This window comes from Astatotilapia calliptera, chromosome 2, assembly GCF_964374335.1.
Source record: "Astatotilapia calliptera chromosome 2, fAstCal68.1, whole genome shotgun sequence".
Lineage (NCBI taxonomy): Eukaryota > Metazoa > Chordata > Actinopteri > Cichliformes > Cichlidae > Astatotilapia > Astatotilapia calliptera.
Window position 1 is genome coordinate 5,362,104 of NC_137423.1, and position 23,282 is coordinate 5,385,385.

Consider the following 23,282-nt stretch of genomic DNA (forward strand, 5'->3'; position numbering starts at 1 on the left):
AACTGGGCTTCAATATTACCCACATGTTCTGTGTTCTTATTTATTGACAATGACCATAGAATAAAATATGAAGGCATCAAATTGAACTTTCAAGGGAGTAATATGACGGCTTTAGGACCCTAACGTCACCCTTCTTCAGGAAGAGGGCGTCGGCTCGGTAGCCGGTGGAGGAGGAAGGTGCTGTGACTGGCGAGCTGCTCGCGCAGTGACGCGTACAACCGCGAGGTCAGGACATTGGCGCGAGCGATGCGAGTCAGGGGCTGCGAGGAAACAGACTAGAGAGAAACACCTCAGCCGGGTATCGTCTTGTTTCAGCGGTGTGAAAAGAAACACAGTGCAGTGAGCATGTCGGTGCTAGCTTTGCAAGAGTATGAATTCGAGAGACAGTTCAACGAGGACGAAGCTATCCGATGGATGCAGGAGAACTGGTAAGGCTACACTGTAATCTTAGCGCCCCGTTTATAATCCCATATATAGCAATGAACGGTTTTTCTACAGCACATTCAACGCGCCGTGCTCGTGCTAAATGTGTGTTGGAGCCTGTCGCGTGGAACATACATCCACCTCGTTTACCGGGATTAAACCTAGCCGTATCCTCTTACATCAGCCTCTTTGTCATCATCCGCGAATTTCTGACTGCTTCATAAAATGAACAAATTCATGCAGGCCTTCAGCCGCGTGCGAAAACGCCGCTCTGCCACATTTCAGTCTGTCTGCTCTCATTGGATGCTACATGCTTTTCCACTGTTGCATTGTGCATCTTTCATGAGAAGGATTTGTCCTTGAATTCCTGTGATTTATTCTCCCGGCATCACTGCCGCGATAGTATTATAAAGGTCATCCATTCCTCCAGCTGTCGCACCGCCATCCACTCACTGGATCCACGCACCACTCATCCAGTATGTTTTTATCCACTGATTGACTGATTTTCCATGGTCAAGAGTGGGCACCAGTCATGGTTTATTTTTGTCCTTTAAAATAAAGATATTTGTTATTAATTTAGGAATTATTTGTTCTGTGTTTTAAAACAGTTTATTTTTCATTATGAGTCATATATTGATTGTTTTCAATCAATGGAGTATAAAATGATTAAAAACTGTCATCACAAACCCCAGACTCTAAGGGGTCTAATAGCGTGCTTGGTCCAATACATTTCCTATGTAAATGAAAAGAGAAAGTGTTTGGAGCTCTACTTTAAACAAAATGGCTGGAACTATTATTAACCTATCAAAATTGTTGATATTTTATTGATTGAGTAATAACCCAGTTCTGTTAGCTCTAAATAAGACGCCTTTCCAAATGAAAGAATATGAAATCCCAATTAACCTAAAGATTAATTGCTACACAAAATATAAGAGACTAACTTGCAGCAAAAGCCTTTTTTAACCATACTAATTGGAGTAACTGATGAATCACAGCTTCCCACAAATCAATTGTGTGTTCTTCCTCTAGCCGTAAACATGCATTTTTTTTAAACAGCTTTTTTTTTACAATAGAGTGTATAAGTTGACCTTTTACAGACATTTCATTTTTAAGTATCTTGTTAGGGGGAGGAAAAACAAAGCAAAACAAAAATCTGAGTGATGTTAAGAAACTGGATTAGCAGTTCTCCACATGCTGCAGATTCTGTTAGAGTGGCCTTTCAAGTTGCAGCTGATCTACAGAACAGAAGGACTATTCTCCCAACAGCTGTCCAAGGTGGTGTGGATGGAGTATATATGAGAAAGCAGGATGAGATCCTTTCGTGGAAGGCAGCTGAATATTCTTGTTTTCTTCTTCAAAATAAGAGTGAGGTGGCTTGTCCTCAAAATACCCTGTACTAGTACAAGATGCTGCAAATTAAAGCTGAAGTCACCTTCTGGCATCGTTGTTCATTGATAAGAAGCGTCAATATTTAAAATGTCTCATTGTTTACTTAGGGTGGTGTCTGCTATGCTTTGCACAATCTGTAACATTACTCCAGGCTGAAATTTCCCTGTTGCTACTAACGGATGAGTAAATATTCTTCATGATTGTGTGCAGTCATGCATTGCAATCGTGGGTCATGTACTGGTCTGTCCACCCATCTTTTGCATGAATTAATAGAGGGTTATTTTTGTCCAGGTCCACGCCAGGTTGAGCAAGAAATGGTTCCAAGCAAAACAAAATGATTCATGGGTAAAGTTAGTATGAGCTTCATTCACTGGTAGTGGGTTTTTAGAAGGCAGCACACAGAAAGTAAGAGGTATTTGTCTAGCTTCATCTGTTTCAACTGCCTGATAAAAGGCAGATTATTTTTAAAGCATATTTTCCTTGAGTGCTTGGAATGAGTTATAGAACAGTTTCAGTCTTATTCAGTAAAATTAAACCTGTGTGTGAGTGTGAGAGAGAGAAAGAGACCGAGCGAGAGAGAGAGTGAGTGAGAGACCACATGGGAGTAATGTGTAGGAGCTGTCCATACCCTAGTACTGACAACCAACCAATAACGTTCATCTTCTGATGTCTGCTGACAGAGAATTAGCCAATCAGGTTGCAGCTGATCTGTGATGACCTCTCTCTGCTATTCCTGTAGTGGAAGATGTCAGACAGGGCCAGTGCACATGGCTAATAGAGACAACAACTATGGAAAGAGGGACTGTATAAGTTTATGAGTTGACATTAGGAATGTAATAAAGGGTGACATGTTTTTATGGTTTAAGGGTGAGACATAAGGAGCTCTTATGAAAGCATGTGCCTTAGAAAAAAAAAATGCCTCTGTTTAATGGTTAGCTCAGTGCAGTACTTAAACCACCACACAATAACTTTAATCTAATTTGCACAGTTTGCGTTTATGTATTTATTTTGTGTATTTATCCTGCAAACCATTAACAAGGCCAAGTGCAAATATGAACTGATTTCAGTTCATATTTGCAAAAGCAAATGTCAAGAATTGCATACAGATCTCTGGCTTGGCTGTTTTCAGTCTTGTTTGACTAGAAGAACAGGAGGATCCCTTTTGATGGATGTGCCAGGGAATAATTCAGACTCTGAAGGTAAGGCAGATCATATATTTATCATATAACATATGTATCTGATATTTATCTTTGGAAATCACAATAAATGTTTATTTTGCATTGCATTTAACTGGCTATTGAGTAGACGCGTGAGTTATATAAAAGCTTGTGTGCATGACAGAGGAGTCATTGATAAAGCATGAAATTGGCCCTGAAGTTAACACCATTAGACTGTGACTGTTGAACATAGTTATGTAATAGTGTTGATGATGATAAGCTGGAAAAACAAACAGCTCTAAAACTATTCTATTAGTCAAAAGCAAAGATATCTTTAATCAGAATATTTGTTACACTGTTGTTACATTTTTCTCCTAATATTTCCATGTACTGTATTCTCATTGTTGAATATAGGAAAGCATCAGCTTTAGTCATGACGGTCATTTACATTTCAAGCAAAATGTATGTTAACTGAACCATGAATCCTGTTCTTTGGCTGTCAGATATTATGTATTATTTCTAGTGTGGTCAGTGTTGCCTGTTTCAGTTTGTATTATTTGATGTTAAATATGCACAAGTTTATTTTTCTTGTTTCATGTTCAGCCAAGTCCCAGCTAAAGTAACCCCTCTGTTTAAAACAGGACAAGACATAAGTGTACATTGTTATATACTGTGTGTATGTCATTGTTCTGCAGGGATGAATGGAGACTGGTGCCCTGATCTAATGTCTTTGTTGGACACTGACAGGAGACAGCTCAGTATTGTATAAGAAAGGTCAAAGAGTCGGTTGAAGAACTAAGAAGAGGAGGAAGAACTAAATACTGTGTGATAACATCAGCATCTTGCCTTTTTGACAACAAAATGTATTCAGTACAATATAAACCTAAATATTATAGGGGCAGGGTGTTTTCATTTTTTCTCCACTTCAATCTTGTGGCAAAAGATTGTCTGATTTGACTTTGGTAAGGAAATTGTGGTGCACAACCCAAATTTAATTGTGATTAAGTCACACTAGGAAATTGGAAAACCAGTTTAAAATTTAAAAAACCCCAAGATAACGACTTCCATTTACCTCGGAAGTCTCAGCAGCATGTTTCTCCTGGGACCTGAGTCAGTTGAAGTCAGATGCACTCGTCAGCTAGATCATATTAATATAAGATCATTTTTTTCTTCATCTCAGTTCCTTGGCCCTTCACAACCCATTTCAACACTTAATCACTTAACACACAGTAAACCTTATGCAATGCCTGACTGTAATTGCACATATAGTGCATTTATTAACATAACTTTGCAAACTTGTCTTTGATATAAAATTGTTTAGCATAACATGTGCATCATGTTACTGTTTTGAATAAAGTCTGTTTAAAAACACATGCATGGGTTTCTGTATTTGTTGTTGCAGCTCAAATTTTGGGAAGAAATGAATAAACAAGCACTTCTCTCATTTTGATAGGCGATAGCATGTCCAGTCTAATGTGGTAATATCTGGACTGCAGTCTTTGGTTATTACATCTGGTGTGACTGTGTGACTGAACTGGTTTGTCATCACTTCAAATGAAAACACTTATCTTCCTAAATATATTAAAACCTCAGATGTGATCCAGTGCAATGGATAAAACCTGCTCCATTTCAATATTGCCTGATGTATGTTAAGATTGCAGTGTTCCTTACTATCCATAAAAGACACTTTGTTATTATTCAGTGTTATACACTCACCTTCAACCTGCTGACTCAGTCTGCACTTCCACAAACGTCATCATTTCTCATTAGCATGCAGATTGTTTAGAACCTTATGTTCTGTTTTTTGAAAATCCCCTTGTGTGGATAGCATCCCCATGGGTCTCTGCTCTTTTGATGGATCTCTGGTGATTTTGCTTTGGATTGATAACACGGGCTGCACAGTCGTAGAATACTGCAGGGAATGAATAATGAAAATTTTGAGTGTGGTCTGACTGTTAATGTTTCTTCTAAAATTTGCTTCATTTGCTGTTGCTTTATAAACGTATTTTTAGAGTAAAATAATAATGTTTAGACTCTGCCTTCATGAAATGTTTATGAATATTACTTTTAACAGTAGCATTGCTTCTTTTTAGCTAACCATTTGCCTTTCAATTCAGAAGTATCCTGGCTCACTGACTAATCTTGAAGATCATGTTTCTGGAACTCGATAAGTTGGGGAGATAGCTGTCTTCCATCACAGTTTCATATTACTTATTCAGTCCAAGTGCAGCCTTCTCCATTGTTTCGGAGTTCTCATGCCCTGTTATTGTACAGATGAGACCAGTAGATGGACTGGATTAAAAAATTATGTTGCATCAGTGGTTAGTGCATAGTGGCATTTCCCATAGATTTAAACTTTTACTTGTATTGAGTAGAGTATGCACATATGCTTGAGCAACTACAGTCCAAGAAGGTGCAGTTGGACAATGTTTGATAGGATGAGATGCTCTTTTGAAAAAATATTACTATGACTCGCAAGTTGTTTGGTCCGACCAAAATGAGGAGAAAGATCTGGGATTAGTAGTGAGTCAACCTTTAAAATATGAGCAAGGGACTACACTAAAAAGTTCATTTATTATTCTGGAAATCTGTGAAAATAATAATAAAAATTCAAAAATGATTTAGCAATTGTACTTGGGCAACCACCTCAAAAACTAAAGTTAAAGTGCTTGAAATGTTAACTAGCTTGTTTTCATTTTTCTCTTGAAAAATAATATATGCATTTGTGTGCATTCTCTTATGCAACTTTTAAAAAAAATTCATGATTCAAAGCAGCGCAGACGACGTTAGAGAGATCCTTTTTGAATATTGAGTATTTTTATCCAAGAAATTATTTTTAGGTATTAGAGACACTTTGTTGTGTTTTTTAGATGATTTCCTGAATTGGATCCGTAGCTATAAGTAAATGGATGCTGCTGCCTTTGTAACAAGAGCAGCACATGGTGATGCTAATCTTTCTTGACCATGTTAACCAAGAATATGCTTCAGGCTTGATGTTTGTTCGGCCTGTTTTCTTCTCACCACTGGTGAGGCGAGGTAGAGACATGCGCTGACTCCTCGGGAACTGATGTCTGCCTGCGGTGTTGCTGCAGTTTTGTTACACTTTCAGTTTTTATTGGGCTGCCAGTAAAAATCTTTAATGCAAGCAAAAGCAGTTCATATTACAGCTATTTTGTGTTAGTGTGTATGTGTGACTTTGCAAGCCTGTGTTTATTACCTTATTTTGTTCAAGCTAGAAATGCAAAGACTGAACATTGGTATGGGTGAGATCAACCCAACTGACTGCCTTGTCATTTCTTCAACAGACCCTCTGTTAGTGTGGCCATGTAAATCACCAGCTTCTGTAGGTGTAATATGTAGGTGGCCCAGTGCTTTTTGTCCTTATAATGGATACCTTTGGTTAAAATGTACATTTAGGAAATAACACATTAAGCCCAAATTATAAACCACTAACACAAAAATATATTTCTACAGAATTTTCAGTTTTTTACTTTTTACAATCGTTTGGAAAATCTTTTCAAAACGGCACTTACATTTGTTTTTAGTTGGTGGACTTTTTGTTTCCCCATTTCCTCTGGTGAATTGCAGTTTTTCTTGAGTAGTTACATACATGAGTCAATATGGAATGAATGCAGTTGGACTACATTTCTTCTCACTGTAGTTACAAGAGTGTGTGTCTTTTTCACGTTGTACTTGATGATGTGCGTTCCAATGAAAACAAAGTTTGGGCACATAGATAACATACTGGTGATGCAATTCTCAGACTAAAGGTTTTAAAGCCATCCTTTCTTTAAAAAGAACAAATCAGTGCTACTTAATAATTAATTAATTAATTTATAAATCCTACAACTTTTGTCAATTATGTAATGACAATCACAGCTTCAGCGTGATTGTTGTGTGATAATGTCAATTATTGCACAACAAATGTTAATACTTCATGCACAAACTTCTTAAAGTAACTTTGACTTTTGTACATGCTGCTAAGTGACCTGTAAGTGCATCTCAGTGATTCTTGGATGATGACTGGTTATTATGTAACATAGTTAGATTATATTCACTGCAACTTGCGGTATTTTTTCTTTTTTTTCTCTTTTTCTGCTTGTCTGCTCTTTGACAAAGTTACTCCTTTTACTCTCTATAGGATACAGAAAGTACTGCCAAGGAGTTAACTGTCCTGAACTAAACTAAAATATTGGAAGTGTGCGCACAGATACACAGTTCTGCTGTGTGTATATAGTTGTATATGTCTTTGTGACATAGCATACACACACACACAGTTAGACACCAGCTCAGTGTCACAGGCATGCAGACTCATCCTCAGACTGCAAGCACAGGATTACATAAGACATGAAATCTCCTGGACAAGCTAATACAGATCCAAGTTTCACAGCAGGTTATCCAGCAGCTTTATACGACACTGTCAGTGGGGGAGGGGATGGCCAATGGGATCAACATTCTTATTATAATGTGCAATGTACTAAAGAAGTTAGTACATAAGTCAACAAAACCAAAACCATAAGGTGGTAGGATATGCTGGCATACTTCAACTTGATGTCTAGAACGAATTGTTTGCTATAAAACTGTAATTTGGGCTGGATGGCTTGGCTCTCCGTTTGTCATGTTTGAAGTTAGACTACTCAACTTTTACAGGCTAAAAGACCATTTTCATTGAACCTTTATGGTGGTGATAATATTGTGAGACTGTAGTGTCAGAGGACATCTCTGGAGCTGTGCTTTGTTGGCTCCATCATCAGTATTCTCTCAAAATTAAATTCCCTTTTTAAACTTTTGTTCATCATTTGGCAGCAGTGAAAAATGAGCCAACGCCCAGCGTCTGAAGCTGTAATAATGGTTACGCACCAGAGGGAGAGGGAGTGTGATGCTTTCCTGATTTGACTGAGCAGCTCTTGTAGACTACACTTTACATAGAGAGCCGGCTCTGCAGTCATAGATTTCACCTTATTTTAATGTTTTTTACCTCTAAGCTAGTGCTTCTTGTGCTCATTTAGATGAATGCAGCTGCCAGCCTTGCTGCAAGAAAGAAATCTCTGCTGATTCTGTTACTGCTTCATGCTGATCCTTCCCAAAAGAGCTCTGACTTTGTAGTTTTTTATTTGTGCTGCCTCGGCCCACTTTGGCAAACAGCAGAGTCAGGCCATTTGCCACAACCCTTTAATATATTGCACAAGTAGTTTTTACCTTGTGCAGTTTACTATCTTAATTTATTTATTAAATTATATTTTGGGAGGCATTATGACGTACTTCGAGGACTGAGGAAACTTAAGAGAGAACTGAACAGAAAACTGTAATAAGGAGTCTTAAAATATATACGGTGCACATGCACAACGTGAGTCAGGTCTTAAAAACATGAGCGAAAGCAGCAACAAATCACTCATGACAGGTTCTAATGTGAGGGTGAGTAGCTGTGCTACATGGCTAACATTAGGCTATTTATTTTGGTTTTTTTTCCCTGCAGCCAACCAAGTAATTACATTTTGGCAAAATAAGAATTTTCTTATTCAGCTAACATTTGGCCATCTTTTTTTATTTATTTTATTTAGGACAGTGCATGTTAATGAACATAAATGTAAAAAAAAAAAATTACATGAATGTAAACATACCAGATTATAGCCAAGTGCTAATTTCCATCTGTTGTCCTTAACCATAAAAAATAGACATAATAATTCATAAAAATTCATCATTCATTCATAATAAAAACTCCATCACCAAAATTACACATACACACCATTCTGTTCCCAAATAAAACATTAAAACTATACAACTCATACATGATCACACACTTGATTTGTCCATAACCAGTTTTTAACCTTTGCCTTAAGCAAATTGAGTGTAGAGCATTCTCTAATGGGTTGAGGAAACAGTCTTCCTCAAGGGTAGTGCTGGGCTTGTTTTATGGTACTGCCGTTGTGATCATTTGCATAGGAATTTGCTTATGGAGAGCCTATGAACAGGGGTTTTCAGCCTATGCAAATGTGGATGACACTGTGTAGGTCGAATGCTGATTGTTGGACAAGAGAGAAGGGACAGCAAAGATAATAACTCCAAAGATTAAGAAATGAAAATCACAAATGGTGACTGCAGTGGACACTTGATTGTTAGTAATACTGGGTCTTTGTATGTAGGACTTTGCAGCTGGCTGAAGGACTAAAAACGATGAAAGAGTTGCCCACAAACAGGTTGAACCACATGCTTTGAATACTGCCTCCAACAGATGCGATCTACTTGTAAATGGATTCTCAGTGGGTGCCTACGGTTTGCCAGTGTACTGGACGTGGACAATCATCATGAGGCTACTGTAGTTTCTATGAAAGTTTCATCATCACATGATCAGTGCGAGGCTCTGAGTGAACATCACCTGACTGTCTCTGATCGCTATTTGTGACAGTGTGGACGTGTTAGTGGAGACTCCAGAGCACCAACTGTGCATGCACCCTTAAGGTGGACTTCAGTCAGATTTCGAAGATCTAACACTATGGCTACTACTTTCTTGTGTTGTCTCCAGCAGCCCATGTCTGTCCCACAGAGTATAATTGTTCTTTAGTGTTTACAAACTAAATTATTATGCAGTAGACTTCTTGGTCATCATACTGGTGTTTGAGCCAAAACAAATATAAGCTAAATATTAATTTAATTAATTATTAAAAATAAATAGATAAAATGTAAAATTCTTTGCTGATGATGAAGTAATCTGTTGCAATAGTTGGTCCTTAGGCTCTAAATTTATTTTCAAAATGTAACTTGTTTGTTGGCTTGACGTTATTAAAACAAAGTACACATTGGTTTAAGTAAGTGATTATCCTGTTTTAAATTTGTGTTGTGTGGATTTCAATACTTTATATTTAGGTGGTATGTAGATGGCATTGTGAGCATTGCCAAGCATCCCTTATGTCTTCATTCAAGCATGCACTAGCAAGCAACTTACTGAAAAAGTTGCATGCTAGTGCTATATTTGTCACCTGCTGGTTGAAAGAGAGCGCTAAGAACAGAGAAAGAGTGCAGTGAGTTTTGGTTAGGTGGAAGAATCATTACTAAATCTTTGTTCTCACTCTTTTCAAAACTTTAATTTTGCATTTCACATTTAACATTAATGAACCAAGAAAATCTGCATTTTGCTTTTGAAACATGTTTGCAACCATCAATGGAGTGACAGGATGCGTGACTGCAGCTTTTTCCAACCTTATAAATAATATTTTTTAATAATAACCAAAACTACCACCAATGACTACCAATGGGCCTTGCAATTAGTCATGATCATTATTGTGCTAATTCTCATTACCATTCATCAATGGAAATGTCTGTGCATTACCATTACAGTTGGGGGAATGGCTGTAATCACAGTACTGTAAGATGGTGAAACATATATCCTTAGAGATGGTTGTAAATGGCCTCCTTGACTCCCCACTCAAACCAGTGTTGCTTTTTGTCAGGATGTGCATACCATCGTCATTGAAAGAGTGATGATGAGGTAGCTCTTCGGTGTTGTGCTATCTGCTTATCCAGAGGTGGTTTGGTTTCCCCGATGTGTAATTCACAGCAATCTTCCTGGCATTTCACCACGTACACTATATTATTCTGTTTGTGCAAGAGGATCCGATCCGTCAGGTGGACCAATTGTTGGCATAGTGTGTCGTGGGGTTTGAAAGCTACAGACACCGTGTTTTGACAAAATGCGTCTCAGCTGTTCTGTTAAAGGTTTTCATTTAGGCAGCAGTTGTCTTTCTTCTCTCCTGGATCGCCTGGAGCATTCTGTAGGTGCTTTCCCAGCTTTGACAAATGTCCAGCTGGGATAACCACACTTACTCATGGCCTTTTTGTAATGATGTCATTCTGATTCCCTGGCCGCTGTGTCTGTGGGGATGATAAGAGTCAAACATTTCTTCCCCTGAAAACGATATGTCCAGTAGGGCTGGGCGATATGGCCTAAAATCCATATCGCGATATAATTTGAAGCATGTGCGGTAACGATATATATCGCGATATATTCTTTTCTTCTGTATAACGTATTTTCCACACTATAAGGCAAACTTAAAATCTTTTAATTTTCTCAAAAATCGAGTGTGCCTTATGTATGAATTCTGGTTGTGCTTACTGACCTCGAACCGATTTGGGTGTGCAGAAATCTGTTAAAAAATGTTTTGATGCACAGTAAAGCTGGAGGATGAACGCCAACTTTTCTTCCACTCGATAAAAATTAGGGCTGGGCGATATGACCCAAAATTCATATCTCGATATTTTTTAGCTGGATGGCGATATAAGATATATATCTCGATATTTTTTTAAAGCCATAAAGTAAGAACAAAGAGAGAGTTCTTAGTCAAAGCTGTGTCCCAGATGTCACACAGGCACTTTTATTAACATAAAGCATAGATGTACATGAAAAAAACTACTCAAAAATAAATTATGAGCATTTATTAAAAATAATGCTCTATAAATAAAAGAAAAGTATGTTGTTTTTGTCCATAACAAAAAGCTCACAATTGTGCAGTCAAAATGTAAACTAAAAGACGTTGAGCATAATAACATAGGCAGATTTCACAGCTGCTCTGTTCCCAACTTCTACTGCGTGACTGACAGCCTGGAGTTTGAAATCCGCTTCAGGTGCCATTTATGGTCCTTATACACACACACAATACGGTAATATTACGTTGAAGCACAGTGCGTATTACTACGCGAGCCTCCTCGGTAGCCGCTCCGACAGTCCATCAAGCGGTGCAGCCCCGTAGCTTACCAAAGTCGTACTAAAACATTTTTTGACAGATTGCTGAGCGCCGTGTTCCACATAAAATCGGTTCGCGGTCATCAAGCACAACCAGAATTCATACATAAGGCGCGCTGTCAACTTTTGAGAAAATGAAAGGATTTTAGGCTGTGCAGCCCAGTGGGCTGCATGGCGTTAGCGTGGTTAGCTCGTTAGCATGTTGACGCCGTCCAGCCCCACGCATGGAGCAATGCGCAGTAACTCGTTAACGGAATTTTGCCGTGTTCATCTTGTCGCTGCCTGCAGGTGAAGCTATGAGGGAGGAGGGGGAGTTGTGTTCAGTGAAGGAGAGGCGAGGCGGAGTAACGTTGCGTAAAGACAAAAGTGGACGAAAGAGAGGCAAACTTGTGGCTCCACAACTATAATTATAACGTATATATCGATATAAAGGATATGGTCACATATTATATCTCGTATAAAAATATATCGATATTTTTAAAAAACTCGATATATCGCCCAGCCCTAATAAAAATTCACGTGAGGGATTCTGGTGGTCAGGGACAAATGAAATGTCATAGCAGGATGCTATACACGGGGCAACATTAATGACTCAATGTTACGGAAGTGGAGGAAGCGCAGTTTTTGGCTTTCCCCATATTTCAAAAGTGCTTCATCTCTTTGCTATGACTGTCGCCTGGCATAATTTGCAGATGATAATGGTTGTAGCCGCTGCGATGCTTTCGACCAAAACAGGCGCAGTTTGATGACATCATCAACATGCGCTATCGCGATAGAGCGGTACAGTCAAAATCTCTATCGTTGGCCAAATTTATATCGTTTCTATCGTATATCGTTTATATCGCCCACCCCTAATCTCCAGCAAGCAAACAGAATCGAGTCTCTGGAGTAATCAAAATTTATGAGAGAATAAACTGAAAATGAACCTGACTAAAAGCCACAGGGTTCAAAGCTTGTGCAAAAAGTAGCGGCTTATAGCCCGACAATTACGGTAATTAAAATGTCACATAATGTCAAGTGCTTTGTGTTTTAATGCTTTTAAATTACTATTTTTAATGGACTTTTTACTTAATAGATGACAAAAGACTATTTAAAATAAAATCTGTGTAACCTTTGCCAAACTGTGACCACTGATGATAGACATGGTAATTACAAATAAATGTAAAAAATAATTTGTATCAGTAGCACAAGCAAACTGCAGTACTATGCCAGCCGTGAGCCACTCCTTGTTTCTTTGTATAATGCTAGGAAAATAGGCAGTGTGTTTGTTATCAGTGTGACACTGAAAAGTGATGAGATGCTTTCCAGATGATGATGCATGCCAGATTCTGACACCACTAGCTGAAATGCAGCCCCCAAATTATGACAGAATCTCCACCATCTTCTTCCATGTGGTTGTAGAAACTCACTTTTGTACCTCTCTCCTAAGCTTCTCTGTACATCATAACAATATTTTTGTTTGTTTTTTGAAAATTCAATAGTCTTTGAAACCAAAAATTTCAAATGTGCAGTAATCACTCCATACGCTGCTGATTTTTCACCTTTCCTCCCCATTTCCCTTCTGTAAGGCTCCTTGACAGCCACCCTTTCACCAAGACTATTTCCAATAAGCCTTCAACAAATAGTAGATGGAACAACTGAAAAGCCAGATGCATCTGATGTATCTTTATTTATTTGTTTACTTACTCATTTTTGTATTTCTAAAGGACATGACTTTTACATAGTGTTCATCCGTTATCAATGTTTTTTAAGAAAATGCTCAGGGATAAGGACTGAGAAGTTGTGAATAATAAGCCAGTGTTTACAGAAAAAGGGCTCCAGAGAACCTAGCGAATTAGTGCTCGAGTGCTTAAAAAAATACCAGAAAGCCTGGCTTCTAGGAAGTACAATATTAAAAAAAAAATGAGGGGTAGCTCAAGGCACATTACTTTAACTCAATAAATTCCTTTATAACATGACATCTAATTTGATAACCTTCAAAAACTAATGGCCCTAACAGAATAAGCGAGGCTTGGACACTAAAGGGTAAATTTATTTTGCCCCATCTTTAGATGATTTCATTGTACTCATAAGGAGTTCTATATATGGCAAATGGACTGATTCTTATATAGCGCTTTTCTACTCTCCCGAAGTACTCAAAGCGCTCTATACAACATGCCTCATTCACCCATTCACACCCACTCATACAAGCACTTCTATACACAAGTGCAAACTAACCTGCATTCACACACATTAATTTGGGGTTAGTATCTTGCCCAAGGATACTTGACATGCAGACTGGGGAAGCCAAGGATCGAACCACCGACCTTCCGATCAGTAGCTGATCTGCTCTACCACCTGAGCCACGGCCACCCCTTTGAAATCACAGCTTAGACTATGTTCATCGTGCTACCCTTTGACCTTTAACCTTGAATGACAGTAAACCAAAGGGTAATGCTGAGATTGTTTCTCCTTTGCAATCCCCTCCAGCCACTCCACATTATATAGGGCACTGTATTGTGTGTTGCTCCGTTCCCCCCTCCTTCCTGTGTAGTTGAAAAACAGTGATGTCATTCTGCAGTCCAACCCTGTTGACATTCTGTAAATGCAGCTGAATTTGACTTTGACAGGTTTGTCCTTTGTTCTTCAGAGGTGGTCTCAAGCATTTTATGGTCTCCTGCAAGAACAGTTAGGTGACATCCTATATCCTTTGTTGAAAGATGGAAAATAAAGAGTTGATACACTATGTGATGGTAAAAGTATTCATTTATTCAGTTTGAAAAGAGAAAGGGCATCAGCAGCACTACTTTTTTATCTTCTAGCATTGGTTGACCCATAACCATCTACTGACATACACCTTAACCTGACTGACCGTCTTACACAACCCTCCTGTATTGAAATTACAAAGTGGGATCCTAAAGTTAGCATCAAGTTCATTCTTGAAGTTCATTTTTGAGAAACTGATGTCATGGAATTAAAGATTTAACTGATTATTGTCACATAGCCTTTTACATTTTTTTTTTTTTAAAAGAAAATAAATTACGCCTTTTTTGTGTGGCTACATTCTTGATCAGCAAATTTTAGCGCTGTTGTCGAGAGTGTCATCTGCTAAGGAAGCAGAACAGGTTTGTTCACTGTGTACAAGGTTGCACATGTGTGGGCTCTGTGAGAAATGTTCAGCAGTGTTAGCAATGTAAGTCTTAACCCTTTAAAGCCAACTATATCATGTTTAAAACACGCGTTTTTGGGACGTCTACATCAGTGTGAACCCCCATCCCATGGAAAACTGAAATAAATTGCATGATATGCTTTTAAAGAATAAGCTGCAAAAAATGCCTGATGTAGTACTCCTGTGCTTATATACCATATATCACAATTCAATTGGCAATTCTGTTTAGAGGCCTTATTTTAATTTTGTATAATAAAGCACTAAATACCTAGGGCTTAAAATCACGTTGTTGTCTTTGTATAACCTCTAAATAACAACACAAACCTCACTGAAGTGGAACATCACTCCTTGGGCTACTTTTACTCAGCTAATTAATCCCAGAGCTGTTGGTCGAGCTCCAAGAATGCCTCATTCCTAGTTGCTGTGCACTGTCCTCTTGACAGCAAACACAATGTTTTTTTGTTTTTTTTAATGTTTCCAAGGTTGCTGCTGCTGATATTTCTTTTTTCCAGTATCACCCTGCTGTTACATACATATATCTACTTCTGGCTACCCTGCTGTAGGTCTGATGCCTGACTAACCTGGAACCTACTAACTTACTCTCATAAGGTTTATTTTCCTGAAGGTTTCCTGGGGGGTTATTTTCTTGGCTATGCTGCTCGAAGCAGTTACTCTGCTCTCTGTCCAATAGAGCAGATCGTTTTTCGACAATGCTGGTTTAGTGTTTTTCAGCCCTATTCAGCATCCAGTCTGTCAAGTCAGATTACCTGCACCTTGTAATTGTGCTGAGCACTGGCAAATACTTTTCTTTAGATTCAGTTGAGCCAGGTGGTGTTTCACTGACAAGTCAATTAACACAAATTTAGATCACAGGATGGGAGGAGCTGAAACTGAATCCCGGCAATAGCAATTAACTTGCAGCAAAGTATTAAATGGCAGTTGGAACTGGACTCTGATCATTAAATCATTGCTTCAGGCATTGCATGTGAAGTCACTTTATTATGTAAAACATGTCTTGTGTACATTATGAAGCAGTGCTGGAAGAAGAACTTCTGTGCATACAAAAATTACATTGTTAGAAATGATTACTTTATGGTGGGAATAAATTGCAAATAAATGCTGCTTTCATTTAAAATGTCAGTTTTTTTCCCCTCATAGTATCTAAGGATGAAGCTTGAAAATGTTTGTTTCTTCTTTGATGGATTACAGTAGAGTGCAAGTCTTAAGCAGTGAATGGAGCAATTTATTGAAATCCAATCGTACATGAAAATATAGTGTATATATTAAAAAAAGAAGCTTGAAAGTCAATATGTTGTGTAAACCTTTATTGAGGAATAAAAGGTGGAATAAAGCCAGAGCTCTCGTAGGCAAGCTTTTTGGAATTTCTTCAAATAGTGTCCAAGCTTCTTGATGGACATTCCAAAGCTCTTCTTTGGATGTTGGCTGCCTTTTCTTCTGCTCTCTGTCAAGATGGTTCTACATCTGAAGAATGTTGAGGCCCAGACTCTGGGAAAGCCAATCCGTGATTGATAGAAAAACATACAGTGGAATACAGTCAAGATATGCTTTCACTGGATTGCTGTTGCCAATCATATATATGGTGCATCAGAATCTAGCGTTGACCTCAGCCTCTTCTTCCTGTTTCCTTTTCTTAAGAGTTGCTTTTTGACAGCCATCCTTCCATTTCTGATGGGTTTTCACCAAAGAGTAGATGGATCAACTGAAGGCTGTCACATCTTTGCTGTATTTCTTTCCTATTTCTCAAGGATATGACTTTGAGATACTGTCCATCTGCTGTATATAGCTTTTTAGGCCTGCCACTTCTTTCTCCACCTATCTAGCTTTTTAAAATCGTTAAGGGAGATACAGCTCTCTATGCCAAATGTGTGGCTAATAACTCTGGTTACGGTCAACAAGGAATTGCCTTGTGGGTGCAAAAACACTACTGTCAAACGGTGTTATCTTTGGCTTTTTTCCATGAGTTCAGCTAAAGAAATGGGAACAGATTAAGTTTTTTACAGCAGGCTGCTAGTAACAAAGTGCCTAAAGATACAATTTAAAAAAGGTTCTATGCTAAATTGTCTGTCTGTTTTGTGTAGACAAAACAGCGGCCAATCCTTAGTTAGGTACCGTTTTATGCTTGAATGATTCATAAGTTAGTCTAAAGTGACTTTAAAAGCATTCATCTAAAAAAAGTGAGGTACAAGTAGTGGACTGAAAATGAGTGAAAAGGAACCAGTGTCCTAAGAAAAACTTTGAAAGATTGTCAGAAAGTTCTGAAACCTTTTGCTCAAGATCGCTTTACAAGAACGTCTGACGTCTTTGGGAGCAAAATATAAAGAACTGATGGGTGTTTCAAGACTTAACGTTCGGCTATTTTAGTCACTTTAGTGATACTTTATAATAGAGATGGACCGATCCGATATTACGTATCGGTATCGGTCCGATACTGACCTAAATTACTGGATCGGATATCGGAGAAAAATAAAAAATGTAATCCGATCCATTAAATATCATGAAAGCACCTCGCAAAACTTGCAACACACCGTAACTCACCTCAGAACGTTAGCAGTCGGAGCAGTATGCATCACGTGATAGAGCGGCTGTGGCATGCCGGACCTGTTGGTGGTCTGGATAGCATGTGGAGCTTCGCTAGCAACCTGGCATTTCATCTCCGACAAAGTTATCCCCGAGAGAAGTAAAGCAAGTGTGTAAGTCCATCTCTGAATGTTTGTAAAGCATTCCCACGTTAAGCTTAACAAGCGACTGCCTCTCGCTCTCCGGCTGCTACTTCAATCGTGAAACTGCTTAAATGATCAGCTGATCGGCTTTTCTGTCGCGAGTCCGTCTCTCTTGTTTGTTTTTGGCCCACTTTGCACCAGAAAGAGGAAACCAGCGGCTGAACAACAGCAGCACGTTTAAGCTTGATAAGCTGTTGTTAGAATTTATTTAATATTTCTTTCTACACCAGGATCTTTTTCTACGTAGCTGACGCTGGTAACTGTGCAGGGGCGGATCTAGCAAAGTTTAGCCAGGGGGGCCGATAGGGCATGAACAGGGAAAAGGGGGCACAAAGACGTACTTTTCTTTCTTATTCTCATTTAAAATGTCGAGCTTTTAATAAATAATTATCTGACACCCAAAGTTTTAATTTGATGTAAAATGAATAGAAGTCCATTACTGTATATAGTAACTATTAAGTCTAATATATATCCTAGTAAGCTATAGTACTTTTTACTTTGGGAAGGTACCATCTGTGCAGTCTGCAATTTTGTTGAAGAAAGATGTTGAATCTATTTAATATTTCTTGAAAAATAATTGATTTCTGTGCATTTTTTTTCACACTGCATCAAATTAAGGTTGATTACGTCGATTAAGCATCATGAGGTGGCGCGTGAGGGGTGGTTCCTTATTTTTTATTTATTTATGTTTGTTGTTGCTGGGAGTTGGAACCCTATTAGTTAGGTTGCTTAATATTTACGCTAAGTACTCTTTAAAATACCAGAATAGGGAGGATGGTGTAGGTCTAAGTTTATTAGATTGATCAGTATTGCTGAACTATGAAATATTTTTTTTGTATACAGGTATAACAGAATAGCTTTAGTGTAGTTGTTGTTTTAAACTTGAGTATGAACTTGCAGACTTGCAAAATGCAGCAAGATATTTTAAAAAACAGTTTTGTTGATTAAAAAAACACTATATCGGATTCATATCGGTATCGGCAGATATCCAAATTTATGATATCGGTATCGGTATCGGACATAAAAAAGTGGTATCGTGCCATCTCTACTTTATAACCTTCATTCCTAATTTGTTGCATTGAACATCAGTCTATCAGTATATTTTCCTGTGTATAGTAAGTCATGCTTTCTCTTTTTGTTGCTTGCAGGAAGAAGTCCTTTCTCTTCTCTGCACTCTATGCTGCCTGTATCCTCGGGGGCCGCCATGTCATGAAACAAAGGGAGAAGTTTGAGTTGAGGAAACCATTGGTGCTGTGGTCACTCACCCTCGCTGTATTCAGGTAAGAGGGTTAACATTTGTTTAATGATTATTTAATGTAAACTGACTTCAGTTGTCAAACGTAGCAGCGTTTCACAACAACTAGAAACAGTAGCAATGTGCACAGTAAGAAAACCTCAGCCTTGTAGAAAGTGCTAGAAATACAAACATTTTAGCTATAATGTGGGAAGCGCTTTCACACTTTTAACACAAATTATTGTCTGTATATGTATGTCCTCCTCACCCCCATGTAGTATTTTTGGTGCCATCCGTACTGGGAGTTACATGATGTACATCCTGATGACGAAAGGGCTAAAACAGTCAGTTTGTGACCAGAGCTTCTACAACGGGCCTGTCAGCAAATTCTGGGCATATGCTTTTGTACTCAGTAAAGCACCAGAGCTGGGTAAGTCCATTTCATTTATTTATTTATTTATGTTAAGTATCTTTTGCATATTTTTTTCTACAATACTGCAAATACTGTAAAAGGCTGATGATGTCATCACCCCGTCAAGCAGGTGGTCAACATGGTCACCCAAGTTTGTGAATTTGATAACTTAAGAACCAAGCGGCATACGGCCTTCAAACTAATACTAAAAGTGTATTTACTAATAATCTTGGACGAGTTTAAATCCCAGAAACCTCAGTCTTAAGGTCAGGGGTCAGAGTTTCTGAAAATCGTCTGAATGTGATGACTGAAGAAGAAAGTCACCTACAATTTTGAAATTGATACAATAGGTGTATCTGCTAGGAGGCTGATGGATACAATTGGCCACCACCAGTACACTTCTTTTTAAAGATTTTGTGTGAATACAATTTTATTTTTGCTCATCTTTATCTTCCTAGTGTCAGATCTGCAAGCCTAAACCTAGAGCAGTTGTTCCTCTCAGCAGGAATAAAGAGTGGCAGATGCCATGTTCTCTCTGTCTGGCTAATGTCCAAACTATCATGTTGTGAAGTCTGGAAACTGGAGACTTGGTTGTTTCTGTATCTACTAGGTACAGAAAGGTGCAGGCGGCTTAGGGAAACATAAGAAGGTGGACAGAGACCTTTTTGTCATGGGTGGATGTCTCTCTAGATATGTCACTAAAAATTCGAGACACTGCAATCCCATTGCACATTCTAAAAACGAACACAAGGCACATATAAGTAGTTATGTTCAATGAAGTACTGCTCTGTTTCATCAAAATACCACTATTATCAGGACCAAAAATATGTATGGCTTGGCTTTAAGGATTTGAGTTGAGTACTCATTTAAGAGCTACAGGTCAGAAGCCAAATTTTTGGCACCGTGCTCACATCTTTTAGCCATCCACTTTTGCCAATACACACTCATATGGACAACATCTTCATCTGTGATTCCAGGTGAATTAACACTACAACTATTGCAATAAAATCAGGTGGAAAATAACATAAAATTTATAACAGTAAACTCAGGTTTATTTGTAGTAAACTGGCTGCTGCAAGCCTTAATAAATCAATATAAATAATAATCATGTTTGAATGATTAAGTAATTCATAATTTTGCATTGTAAAAGAGAAATTCCCACAAATGCCCTATTATGTGCATAATAGGGCAAATTCTAGCAGTATAAATATAATACCAAAACAGTACTTTGTGCTGTCACTGACTGGTTTCCTGGCTTAGAATGGAACTTGGGGTCTGAAGGTTACATGACAGTAAGCATGGCGGTGTCAGTGTGACCTTGGTAAATATGTGACTAGTGGAACCTTACTTGGTTATTAAAAGTCTCTATTATGCTTGAGTTAATCATGCTTTGTGTTAAAATCCCAACTGTTTAACATACTGCAATTACTGCAGGATTAGTTTTCCATGCATTTAAAGTCATTCAGCCACTACATTCACTAATATATATATTGCAATATTTTTGACTGATGTAAAAAAATAAAAATGTAGGTAAGTGTACATTTACATTTATACATAAATTTGAAAACAAAAGCCCCAAATTTTCATAAGGAAAAATACATTTTGTAACCTGGAAACCACTGATATGAAGCATTCATATTATGGTGTTTTGTATTTGTAGCAGTACTTTACTATGTACTTTGTTGTAATAGGGCATGTTTTCTGTTTTTTCAGCTTTTGCAGTTACCGCAACTGTTTATTGTAGAGTACTTATCGGCCTTAGCCTTGTTATGGGTGATAAATGGTATAATAAAAACTGCTTTTGCTGCCACTTGTATTTGTGTTTATCAGTTTATTGGGTCCTAAGTTGTCAAACATTTCAGTGCTTCTCTGTGTGTGCCTAAAGCTTTGTGTTTTTACACAGCTTTGCATATTTGAGAGTGATTTGTATCACAGCCAGTTACTTTTTGTTGGACAAATAATAACCATGTTCCTTTTTCTGCTGCTCCGTCCTGTCTTATCCACTCCTAACTTCCACTCTCCTATTCGCAGGTGACACTCTGTTCATTGTCTTGAGGAAACAGAAGCTCATCTTTCTCCACTGGTACCACCACATTACTGTGCTGCTCTACTCCTGGTACTCCTACAAGGACATGGTGGCTGGCGGCGGGTGGTTCATGACCATGAACTACTTGGTCCATGCTGTCATGTACTCTTACTACGCACTGCGTGCAGCTGGTTTCAAGCTGTCACGCAAGTTTGCCATGTTCATCACACTGACCCAAATCACACAGATGTTGATGGGCTGCGTAGTCAACTACTTGGTGTACTCGTGGATGCAGCAGGGCCAGGAGTGTCCATCCCACATGCAGAACATTGTTTGGTCCTCCCTCATGTACCTCAGCTACTTTGTGCTCTTTGTCCAGTTCTTCTTTGAAGCCTACATCGGCAAGTCCAAATCATCGGCTATGGCTGCCACAAAGAAAAGCGAGTAAAAAATAAATGCCATAAGTATGAAAAGAAGGAAGATAATGTAAAAAGGGAGTTTGAAATTGAGAGCAGGGACCAGTGTCTTGAGAAATGAATGGGTTTAGGTGTGAGAGAGGTGGCATATAGCCCACGAAGTCTAGTGGGAGTGGGAGGGTCATGAAATGGTTGGTGTTTGTGCTTGAGCATTATTACTAATGTGCAGGTCTTTAAAAAAAACAAAACAAAAAAACAAAAAAAAAACATTGAAGGTTCTGTCTCCCTTGAGGGATGCTATAGAAACAGCACCACCATGATCAGAAGCCATCACAATCTGTCCACCTGAAGTTTAAAAGCCCCCATTTTAAATTCACATTTAAAAGTTTTTCCAAATGTAAAGGATAACAAAAGGATCAAAATCACCAGATTAAAAACAAATTACATCTACCACAAGTATAAGTTTACTTATATAGTATATATATATATTTTTAAATATATATGTATATTGAAAAAAAGAAGGTACATATGAAGATGGAGTTAACATTAACACAGGCCATCTGAGTATGTTTTTGTTTGTGTGTCTGTCTGTCGTCAGTGGTTTTTTTTTGGTTAGATCTGTCAAAGCAAAAGTTTGGATCGCTGGTGAGTACATGGAGCTGAAGTGTTGGTGGTTGAGGTGAGCTGATGGGGTGAACGGCACTGTGTCGTCTGTCTTACATTGCAAAATGCGATATTTTTCTCAGGTCTTAGGTTATTTCTTTCTTAATATAATATGCATATCAAGACAAAGTAGACATGTTTAACATCTGCACCACTTTACAGTATGGCTGAATTTCATCTAGAATGTCTGCATAATTGAGAAAAAAAAGTATGAATGGAGCTGATTGGACTGACTGTTGACCACACCGCTCCCGGCCGTGATGGGAAACAGATGCTGACAGTGCCCTGCTTCACCACTTGTCATGACCTTGCAGAAGTTGCCGACCACACTTGGAAAATTACTTGCCATTGACTTCCAAGCACTTCGCTGTGTTAAAGTGTCCCTACCAGTGACGAAACCAGTCTGTTGGACAATGAATGCTTAAATGGAGGAAGAGCATATTTCTGTCTAGCAAAAGAAAAAAAATTCAAACATGCAAATTGTCAAAATCTGCTGTATTGAAAAAATAGTATGTATCCTTAATGGTGTCTGTTGTGCTATTGTGCATTTGCACTGTATCAATGTAAAAAATATGTTGCTGACAAACTTAACATATGAACAAAGTGCAAAAATGTGACATGCCTGTGTTTGTTTTGTTTTTTTCCTCTTGGTATTGCACACCATTGAAACTATTTTAGTGCTAAACCTGAAAAGCCATCTAAAGTACTACTAAGCATTTGAAATTAAGAATTACCAGAGTTTAATTATCACTCCCAGACATCCAGTCTTTCTTTACAAGAACTGAAAGACAAAGTGTAGCAGCAATCAAACATGTTTTATGCCTGACCTCTCAACATCAGGTGTTACACTTCTGCTTTTAGCTGAGTCACTAAAGTTGATCTGTATCATTGCTGGATGCACTTCGGTAGTTGTGGGCATAAATGGCACGAGTAGTT

At 38.3% G+C, this 23,282-nt stretch overlaps 1 protein-coding gene and 1 long non-coding RNA gene across 2 annotated transcripts; both read left to right on the forward strand.

Moving 5' to 3' along the window:
• Positions 1-148: 148 nt before the first annotated feature.
• On the forward strand, positions 149-22,963 carry elovl6 (ELOVL fatty acid elongase 6). Its single transcript, XM_026182472.2, has 4 exons — positions 149-428; positions 18,744-18,875; positions 19,108-19,259; positions 21,273-22,963. Exons 1-4 carry the CDS (start codon positions 346-348, stop codon positions 21,713-21,715), a joined length of 810 nt encoding a protein of 269 aa, XP_026038257.1. The 5' UTR covers positions 149-345; the 3' UTR covers positions 21,716-22,963.
• Positions 465-4,342, forward strand: LOC145430138 (uncharacterized). Its single transcript, XR_013910556.1, has 2 exons — positions 465-3,011; positions 3,665-4,342. It is a non-coding gene; the product is annotated as an uncharacterized LOC145430138 (long non-coding RNA).
• Positions 22,964-23,282: the final 319 nt, after the last annotated feature.